Consider the following 11,100-nt stretch of genomic DNA (forward strand, 5'->3'; position numbering starts at 1 on the left):
GGGAAAGAGAGGGGAAATGCATGATGACCATGACTCTCCAAAATTATGGAGAGGAAATAACCTTTTAGCCCCTATGGGGGGCCTATGATGAAAAGTGGAAAAGCCCAAATGCCAATGATGGGCTTTTTTCTTTGGTGTTAGTAAAAGAGTGTGTGTGAGGAGAGAACACCATGGTTAGGCCAAAGGTTGATTGATTGATGATATAAGAGACTTCAAGAAGCAATAACTGGGAAGTTTTGACACAACTAGTTTTGTTTTTTTGTTGAGATCATGACATGAGTCTCTAACGATGAGGTATTTGAGCTTGAGGAGCCATTGTCACGCCTGTGGTACAGCAAAACACACTGTCAAAGATATTAGCGCCTCATTAATACATCACCATCATTACAGACCCAAATAAACATACAAAACTATTTTCTTCTTCTTTTTTTTTTTTTTAAATTATAGGTTAGAATTGCAATTATAATTGTAATATCATAGATTTTGAAATCTTTGCAATTTAAAACCGTATTGAAGTAAAGTTAGAAGTATAAACCTGATTGCAAGGCTGGGGAAGGTGCAAGAGAAATGGGGGTACCATAGTGCTGAGCATAACCGCCAGTTGAAGCAATTGGAGAATACTGAAACACTTGAGGTTGATAATTAACACCATAACCTTGACCGGAAGTGTAGCCGCCGGTAGTGGCGCCGCCACTTCCTTCGCCGTACTGAAGATATGGATAGAACGCTGCTGCTGCGGCTGCAGCACCACTCATCATCCCTCCAGCTGGTCCACTTCCGTAAACTGGGTACTGTGCTGCTGCTCCACCGTATAAACCGTAGTAGCTCTGCAATTTCCGTTACATATATTAATTATTACAACCACATTTTACTTTTATTTTCATATAAAACTAATTCGTGGTAATTTCTTATGTTTGTAAGATCTATCAAAATTAATATCAACAAAATAATTGTATATAATAATGTTAATTATCTTGACTCATATGATTATAGGTTTATTTTAACTTTATATATGTGATTTCTATTGTACTAAAATCTTTTAGTGCAACTAAAATTTAAATATAGTTAAATCTTTAACAACTATAATATTTTAGTATGTTTTCATAAAATTTATTTTTAAAATTATGAAGTAGAAATTATTTTTTATTAATCCATAACAAACATACCTTAAGTTTAAGGATTAGGATAGTACAAGTTGAAATTAAGTGCAACTAAATGTAGTTAGATCTGACACCATGATTTAATGACTCTACGCCACTGATGGTCTAATTTGCAGTTTTTGTATTGTTTTTTCATATTGAATTTGGAATGAAATTTAATTGGTATTTTTTTTTAAGTAATTTAGTGATTAAATTTACATAGTTTAAATGTGATTAATTAAAAATTCATATTTAAATTAAATACTTATATATTAATATTAATCATCAATTAAGTAATAATTTATTTGCATTTAATATTAGATAAAAAATAATATAAACAAAAATATAGATACTAGTAATAATAAAAGCAAATGTTAAAGAGTGTGTATACGACAGTCATTGAAAACTAAAAATAAAAAAATCATTTAAAAAAATATTAAAACTTATATTTTCAAATTTTAAGAAATTAAAATATTATTTTTTAATACAAAACTTTCATATTTTTATTTCTTTAACAAATAACTTTCATTACGGCAAGATTTTTAAAATAAAACTATTGAGGACCACTCACTAGCATGCAGTGGATTAAATAGTTTTTGGTCAGCAAAAGGGTTTGAACGTATAGAAGACCGTGAAAGTATACTACTCAGAAATTAAATGGACCACAAACACCACTGCTTTTGTTTTTCCTTTCTATTCAAAGAAAGAGAAAAAGTGAAAAAGAAGTGAGAGAAATGTTTGACTAGTGCAGTACACAATCATTCGATCGTTCTATGGAATCATCAATTATCACAACAGTCACCGACTTACCACGTTCCCCTCCACATTCTGTAGGGTACAATAATGAGTTGTAGAGAGAAATGTTCATGCCCACATGATCCATAAACAACTTCTATTCGAATTACTATTGCACCCTCCTTTGATTTCTATATTTGTGGCTATCACTTCATTAACTTCAATGATTTAGTGTAGTTGTATAACAATAAATATTAAATTTGATAAATTAGGGATTCAATTTCCATTAATCAATAATGTTATGAAGTGTTTTCTACCTTAAATCGGAAGTTGCAATAAAAAAAGGGAAATATATCTTTGTTATACGAGTATAATTTATAGGTTAAATATGTTGTTAATTTATATAGAGTTTTATTTTTAATTTTTATAAGAATTTTTTATTTTTAATTCTAACAATATTTTATTTTAATAATTTTAATTTTTATTGTTAAGTCAATTTAAATATACTTTTGAGTTTTAGAGTGATTTTTTTTATGGATATATTTAAAATATTAAAAATATTTCTCGGACAAAAAGTTAGAATATTTTTAAGAAATAATAAATTAAATATAAATATTACATAGTCTAAAGCTCAAAACCAAAATAACAAAAAGGTATCTAAAAACAGAAATTTGAATTTAATTTTTAGCATAGACGTCTACTTCTTTGTCCATCAGTCTATTAATAGTACAAATGTAATTTTTCTTTTAAGTACTAGTTATAAAAATTCGTTTGGTAAAACTAAAAGACTATTAAGAAAAATTAATATCAAGTAAATAACTTATATATCAGAAGTAATATCATTAGGTACAATATAACTAATTTAAATTTGTAAAAGTAAAAACTAATTTAAAACTATTTTTTTAAATAATTCAAGTAAAAAGTTTATTTTAATATTTTTTGTTTTATTTTGAAGTAAACTTTGTACTAGAGTATTTTTTTAACGATATTTATTTAGTTGATTCAAAAAAACTAATAAAAAGTATTTTGTAAACAATATTATTATATTTAAATTAATTAAAGGTATTTCAGAAGCATTGGATAACGTAATATCTTGATATTCAATTTTTCAACTCAGTCCCATAAATTCTAGAAACTATATTTAAGTGTGTAGATAGATAATAATTTGAATTAAATAAGTTTTTAATTTTTATAAAATTTAAAATTTTATTTTTAAATTATTCCACTAACATTTTTAGTCTTTGTTAGAATAAATTCAAAATTTGATTTTTAGATTCATATTTTTGTCACATTTATTTTTGATTTATGACATTTAAAAATGTCATATGTAATTCATATTAAGTTAAACAATCTAAATTTTTATGAAAAATGTTTTATAATGTTTTAAATGTGCTTGCGAAAAATCAGTCAACAATTAAAAAAATTAAGAACAATTAAACACGTTTTTTTTCTTTCAATTATAAACTAAAACTGTTTGCAGAAAATTTTTGTAAGAACTAATAAGATACAATTATTTTTTATGAGGAGTAAAAGCAAAATTCAAAATTTTATAGGACAAAAAAGTTATTTAACTCTAAGAATTATATAAGAAAAGCAAATTTTAAGATAAACCAATTAGATAATTGATTTACTATGGGCCGATAATTGAAAATTGTTTAAAACACTTTCTTTTATAAGCAAAAAAAAAAAAAATTGTTTAAAACTCAAATGACGATAAAATATTATTTAAAAATTTATTTATGGTCCTTCTTCATGGTTGATAAATTTACGTGATTGATTCTTGTTCGATAAAAAAAAAAAAAAAAAACAACAACAAATGTGTGTCCCTTGACACAAAATTCTTTGAATTGATATCAATCAATTCATCGTCTCAACCATAGATAAGGATGATCATGATCATTCTGAAGAGTGTCGCTAATTATCGTTAGAATTTTAAGTGATTTTTGAGCATTGATCTACACTAAACCATATGTTGTGATGATCCAACAAAACATTTGCCTAATAAAAATAGGTTGAGGTTTAGACTAATGGAAGAAGTCTTATTTCTTTATTTTACAAAAAGTTGTATGTTTGAGAGTGATACTGGAGGCAAATTATATGTTGAATTTTGTCTACCGTGAACTAGTGATTAAAAGTCACATGAAATTTTATCGACAATTGTTGATATATTTTGGAAGGATAAGTTAATAGTCTTTCTAATATTTACCATTGAGATGGTGATTTCATTGATTTCAGTTCGACAAATTGAATTTTGAAGAACACATTCATTTTTTCTTATTATTATCAAACTGGCATCGATTGAGTCATGTTTCAGCCATAAAGCCGACAAAGATCTTGTTGACGATCGTCGTTTGAATTTTGAATGACTTTTAAGCATTGATCTACAATGGACCACCTATAAAGGTAGTCCACCAATAGTCCAGCGTATAATTTTTCGGCATGTACATGGTTTTTTGTATGTCTAGTTCACTTGTGTGGTTGCTCTTAGTCCAATGTGATGATCCTATGGACTACGTCATGTTCCAACAGTGGTATCAGAGTCGCTAGTGTGACGTGACCGACTCTTTGTATTGAAAGTTCTACTGACAATGGTAGGTAGGCAGTGTGTCACTTAGATGTGGTGCCAGTTGTTGTGCAAGTGTATATTAAAGAATATGGCTTGAGGTCTGGACGAGGAGTACCCCTAGATGAGTTCATTGATTCATACTTGAAGGAAAGATTGTTCGTGTATCAAGTATGAGTGAGAATCTCATATTTGGTGAAAAAGTAAATGTTGATTACTATATAAGTGAAATGATTCATATATCTAATATCTCAAGGTTTTGAGTGAAAATATTATGTCAATTGACTTGTGTAGTTGCTCTTAATCCAATGTGATAATACTCGACACTCCTCATATTACAATAAAATTTAATTGATCGTATGTTTATTTAAAATTTATTTATAAATTCTTGAATAGTTGTGATCACTATTCAATTGAAAAGATATATGCTCACCTAAGTTAATGTTATCGTTAGTTCTAATATATTCTCTTGAAAGGATTTTACTAAGAACTTAAAGAAAAGAAAAATAAGTCTGTAAAACAAAGACTCTTATTACTTGTGATTTGTTTCAAACAAATATTTAATTATTAAGATATAAAGATGATTTGAAGGTTAAAATTGATGAATTAAAGATTATAAATTTGATAGGATCGATTTTCACCCTAAACATATTTTTAACAATCACTAATGATATTAACTTGACATTGACTATTAAAAAAAATAAAAATATCTAGCTCATAATATAAATATTTTTAACAAATAAAAAAATATTTGCAATAGGCCAAAGACACTCTGCAAAAATATGAATAATCTATTCGATTAGAAATAGATAGAAGAGTATTTGATAATAAAAGGCACACCGAGATTAATTTTTTTTGGGTTAATTAATTAAATACTTAAATTGGAGTAGTTGGATTTTTCACGAAAGATTAAAAACAATGTAGTAAAGTTTACGCTCCAAATTAAACGCATCCTAGGTGAAAAGTATAGAGCAGACAATAAATAGTAAAAGTAAAAAGGACAAACCGTAGGATAACTGTAATCCGGCGAGTAAGAAGAGTACCTGAAAATAGTGAACAATAAATTACAGAACAGAAAGATAAGAATAAAAAAGTGAATATAGCAAAATATTTATATATATATATATATATATATATAAATATATATATGTATATATTATTTATAAACAAAGATTGATGTATCTTATATAAAATATATATAAAATATTAAATTTGTTGATTTATCTTTACTTATAAATGAAGCCACATAGAGTAACAACTATGTAGATAAAAACTTTTAAAGTGAAGCAAGTAAAAAGAATAGGTGCATGAGAAGCTATTTATGTCGAAATACATGCCTTATTCTTGGATATCGGATGTGATGTATACACTTTAATAGAAACAAAGATAAATGATGATGATTTAATAGATATAATAAATTGACGATGATAAGATAAAAATAAAATGAAGTATTAGATGTGTCTATGAAAATTATAAAATCATAATTCATGTTTATTGAAAACATAAAATTCATGTTTATTAAAATAATAAAATAATTTAACTTATTCTTTTACTGTAATAGAATAATAATTGAATTCTCTTATTATAATAATTGTTCTTTAAAAAAATAATTCTCCAAAATGTATTTTTTTTAAAACTTATTTAACATGAATAAAAAGAGGTTATACAATCTATATTAATTGAATGATATTTGAAGAGTAATATAGTAGAATTAATTGAATTTTACTTATACTTTATATTATCAAACTTCAGACTTTTTGTTTACTTACTCCCTCTAAAATACAATATAAGCAAAATTAACAAATACTTTTTTAATAATGAAATATCAAAAACTTATCTTTTATTCAATGATATTGGCTCTAAATATCCTTCATTGTATTTAATTTTTTTATATTTTTAATGACCAAATATATTGATAATAAAAAATGATTGACAATAGACCTTTTTTATTTATTAAAATTGTATAAATTAAATGTAATCAATTAAGCATTAATTAATATACATAATTTAATTAATTTTCGTTTATAATTTATTCCGAATGGAGTAAATTGAAAATTTGGGAGAGTAATTTTCCTTAACAATGGGACAATTCATTATTTGAGACATGTATAAACATTTTTACAAATATATACAATGAATAAAAGTTAATTAAATCTTTCAATTGTTGCATACAATATTTAGCTCCAGTGGTGAGAACTATTTTGTTGTTGTTTAGCTGAGAGAGTGAAAAGAAAGAGAGAGTAGTTGAGGGAGAAGTTACATAAAGCTGGGACCATGTGGTCTGTGGAAGTTATTTTGATATGTGATAAAAGAATATTACTACATATGAACTGGCAAGAGTACATGCTAGCTTGGTGTTAGTGATAAGTCTAGTATTAAATTTTATTTAATGTTTTCTATGTTGTATATGAGTTGGCATTGCACGTTCTAAATGTAAATATGATGCAATAGAAGAGAGATCGGAAAATTCCGTATTCATGCAGTCTATACATTTAAAATTGTTGGACTATGATTGAATGATTTTGATTTCACGTTTGATATTTCAATTTTAAAAAAAAGTTAAAATTTAAATTATTTGATTTTCATCCAACTGTTCTAAAAGTATTGATTGCGTAAATACAGTTTTTTCTAATTGCAAAAAATCCAATTTTAAAATAGATACTGATTATATGTCCTCACAAACATTTGAATGAATACAATAACGTACGTTTTGACTATTCAGTAAAAATTAAATATTTATATTATATAAAAAATATATAAAATTTTATTTTAAAAATTGAAATTATATGATCGAGATTAGACGATGCAAATGAAGTCATATTGCAACCAATTAAAATGAGACAGAGGGAGAGAAAATAGTAGTGTGTCTTAGAAGCATATTCATACCCATAAACATTATAAGGTATCCCTTGCTGGATGGCATAATGAGGGAAGGTTGCAGCTGAAGGAAAAGCTGATCCCACTCCTCCAAATCCTGTCTGGAAAGAACCCATTACCCTAAAGTTCCTACCTGTTCCTCCTACAAATATTCATCATTACACCAAATTAATCAATAGAATTCAATATATTTTATAATATTCATTAAATAGTGTCTTCTATTTCAAAACTTAAATTAGTGACATTATAAACCCAAAAAGTAACAAACCCTCTATGATTTTATCTCTAAGAGAGTTTTAGAGACATTAAATTTGAATACCAATTTTATTTTTATGACTCTAATTTATGTTGATAATTAAAAAATTTCAATATTGTTTATTGTTTTTTTTTTCCACGTATTCCCTCAACTAGTGTGAGAAATAATTATGTGAGATACTATATATATTTTTTTAGAGAGAGAGGATAAATGGCAGTTAAAGTAAAAAAAAAACACTAAAGGGAATAAATTCATTAAGTAGAGAGCTTTTGGTTCATGCTTCTTAGGAACACTTGTTTCATTTCATTTGTTTGTTTCCCAAAAACATACATGAAATATTGAAAGTCTTACACATGAATAAAAACATAACATAACTTTCCACTCTGGAAGAATATTCAAGCTTAGCTGCCACTTAGCTGTGTGTCTTTCTTTTCTCATCAAAGAATATTTTGATGATTTGAGTTTCACTCAAACACACACAAAATAATTTTCAAAAGGAATATCCATTACATTAATCTTTTACGTGGAGCATATATATGTGAATATAACTATTATGAATATTGAGTTGAGAAGTGTAAGAGCATCTTTAAAAGATTTAATGTAACTTTTCTTTGAGATCTTATACATCATATCAATGATGAGAACCGTATAATTCATACATAAAGTTAATTAGATAAGATAAGTTTATTAGGTATATATAATTAATGGAAGATTAAAATACATATTATAGAGAAGAAGTTAATAATAATAATAATAATATATACATATTAATATACAATATTATTACCATGCTTTGGTGTTGAAGGCTTAGATCTTTGAACACCCAAAGAAGCAAGGTTGCAATTAGCTCTCCTACCATCAATTATAGGAGCAGCATCCACACAAGCTCTCATAGCAGCATCCGGTTCACGAAAAGTAACCTAAAATGGAAAGAAGAAAAAATAAAATACAAATTCACCTTCAACAAAAGAGATTGAAATGAAAAAATAAGATGAAAATTGACAAAACCATTATAACAAACTAAATTAACTATGTTATCTAGTTCATTTCGTTGCAAATGAATTAAATACTCGACGTGATATTGTAAGTGGCAGAGTTGTTTTATTGCAATGATTTATTGAAGTTTAACTCTTGTTGCTTAAATTCTAAATCATTTTTCATATATAGAAATAATAATTGATAAACTTCATTTAGACTTGAGATCTAGCTATTTGGATTAAGAATTTAAGAATAGAATAAAAACATGTGATATTCTTTTTTGACAACCAAAAATAATGTGATATTGAATATATATGATATGATATGATGTTAATAGAGAGAATTAAGATAGAAGAGATAAAACATACAAATCCATAGCCTTTAGATCTTCCAGTGGCTTTGTCAGTGATAACAACAGCTTCCAAGATCTCACCAAATTGCTCAAAATACTTCTTCATGGTCTCTTTTTGAGTTTCCCAAGCCAACCCTCCAACAAAAACCTTGGTGTAAGTTGTGTCACCAAACTGTCCTGCCAAATTAACTGGAGTCATATTCAATTTTTTTATTTTCTTATCTATGACAAAACTTCCCACTGTTATTTTTTTTTTGTCAAACAATGAGTCTATAGACAGATCTAGGTGATGGGGTTGATGAATATGATTAAAAAAAAATACTAAATTTAGAAGAAGGATCTTCTTCTCAAGGTTGTGGTTGGTGTTGGTGGAGATGAGTAGTGATGAGAACAGAAGAGAGACAATTAGGTCAGAGAAAGAGAGAGAAAGATAATTGGGAGGGAAGAAAAAGCAAAAGATGGAAAAAAAGAGGAAAGGGGGTTACATAATAAGGACATGAATTATATACATAGCAGCCCCCACCCCACCTGTTTGCATTATTCAATTTTTTATTTTTATATTTTAATAATCAATTTTAATTATATGCCGTGTAACAATATAGAGTTACATTGATATCGACCGTTCAATTCAGATCAACGATTTATATTTTAAGATAAATTTTAATTTTTTAAATTAAAATTTTAACATTTAAATTTAAACCGTTTGATTGTAATCAAATACTGTAACGAACATAAGTTATGAGTGCATAGAAACCTGATCCCACCAAAACCAGGGTGGTGTGATTTTTGTTCGCGCTTTTATTGGTTCCATTTCGTTATCACGTTGTATAGCTGTAATGATTTCATTGTGTTTTTATATTCAAATTTTCTATTAAAATCGCATCGCATGCATTGTATGAGTAACTTTTTTTCATGTTCGCGCATTTTCACTTCAATTAAGCCTCAAAAGAATCCGATATTTGAAAATAAATAGACCTAATCATAAACTCTGTCAAAAGTCAATTGCTTCTTCCTATTTAAATAAGTAATGTATATTTTTTTTGTGGGTTGGTGTTGGGGGTAAGAGACAAACAATTTTTGCCATAATGTTGCTCGCATGCTCTTTTGTGGATAGTTTGGGGACCGAAGTGTAGATGAATATCATTTGATCGTATGTTTTTGATAATAAAAGAATAAACAATATTAATAAATTAAATGAGAAAAATAGAAATCATTATTTTGATTATATGTTTTTCAAGTTCTTGTTTTCTCTAACTTAGATGGTGTATATTATGAATGGAGGATAAAACAATCTTATGGATTAAAGTTTCATGTAAACATTTTTAAGTAGTTTTTTAAAAAGTGATGTCATATATACGAGTACTTATATAATAATGTGTTTGACTTTTTTGTATTTATAAAAACGCTATCACATATATGAGCACTTATTAATACAATACCTTTTAAACGTTTTTTTTTATTAGCTCTGTCATAGATATTACACAAGCGATTTTATAGAAATAAGTATATAGAAAAACTTTAAACTCTTATATTATAGGTTAAATTACATCTGCGGTCCTTTAACTTAATTTCAAATAACGTTTAAGTCTTTTATATTTTTTTCCCGAGTTGGTCATTTATTTTAATTTTAAGTGACAATTTGATATTTTATGTTTTAAAATGTCAACAATGTTGTCCTTCTTTTTACAAAAATTCAAAAAATTCATCACATTTTTCAAACAAAACCCATAAAATTCATTATCATCTTCAATAAAATACAAATTTAATCAAATTCATAACTTAAATCTTGAAATAAACTCATATTTTCATTCTTAATTTGATGTTGTTGGAGATGAAAATATGAGTGTATTTGAATATTTGAGTTATGGATTTGATAAAATTTGCATTATATTGAAGATGATTATTAATTTTATGGGTTTTTGTTGAAAATTTTGATGATTTTTTTTTGAATTTTTGTATAAAAAAGGATAACATTGTTGAAATTTTAAAACATAAAATATCAAATTGTCACTTAAAATTAAAATAAATGACCAACTCGGGAAAAAAAAAAAGAAGATAAATGACTAAAACGTTACCTGAAATTAAGTTAAGGGACCACATATGTAATTTAGCCTATATTATACTAACAAAAACATGAAAATTCTTGTTTTTTTCATTAAACAAATATGATTCCTTGTTGAAACCCTTGCTAACCACTTTC

At 26.4% G+C, this 11,100-nt stretch overlaps 1 protein-coding gene across 2 annotated transcripts; it reads right to left on the reverse strand.

Moving 5' to 3' along the window:
* Window positions 1-6: 6 nt before the first annotated feature.
* Window positions 7-9,375, reverse strand: LOC101507531 (uncharacterized). Of its 2 annotated transcripts, none has more exons than XM_004506309.4 (6): window positions 8,917-9,375; window positions 8,358-8,490; window positions 7,324-7,456; window positions 5,444-5,480; window positions 536-827; window positions 7-324 (listed from the first exon to the last, which is right to left on the reverse strand). In XM_004506309.4, the coding sequence occupies exons 1-6, from the start codon at window positions 9,097-9,099 to the stop codon at window positions 284-286; spliced, it is 819 nt and encodes a 272-aa protein (XP_004506366.1). In that variant the 5' UTR covers window positions 9,100-9,375; the 3' UTR covers window positions 7-283. The 2 variants fall into 2 exon arrangements, with proteins under 2 accessions (XP_004506366.1, XP_004506367.1); XM_004506310.4 differs by having other exon boundaries at window positions 7-344.
* Window positions 9,376-11,100: the final 1,725 nt, after the last annotated feature.

This window comes from Cicer arietinum, chromosome 6 (assembly GCF_000331145.2).
Source record: "Cicer arietinum cultivar CDC Frontier isolate Library 1 chromosome 6, Cicar.CDCFrontier_v2.0, whole genome shotgun sequence".
In the NCBI taxonomy this organism is placed as follows: domain Eukaryota; kingdom Viridiplantae; phylum Streptophyta; class Magnoliopsida; order Fabales; family Fabaceae; genus Cicer; species Cicer arietinum.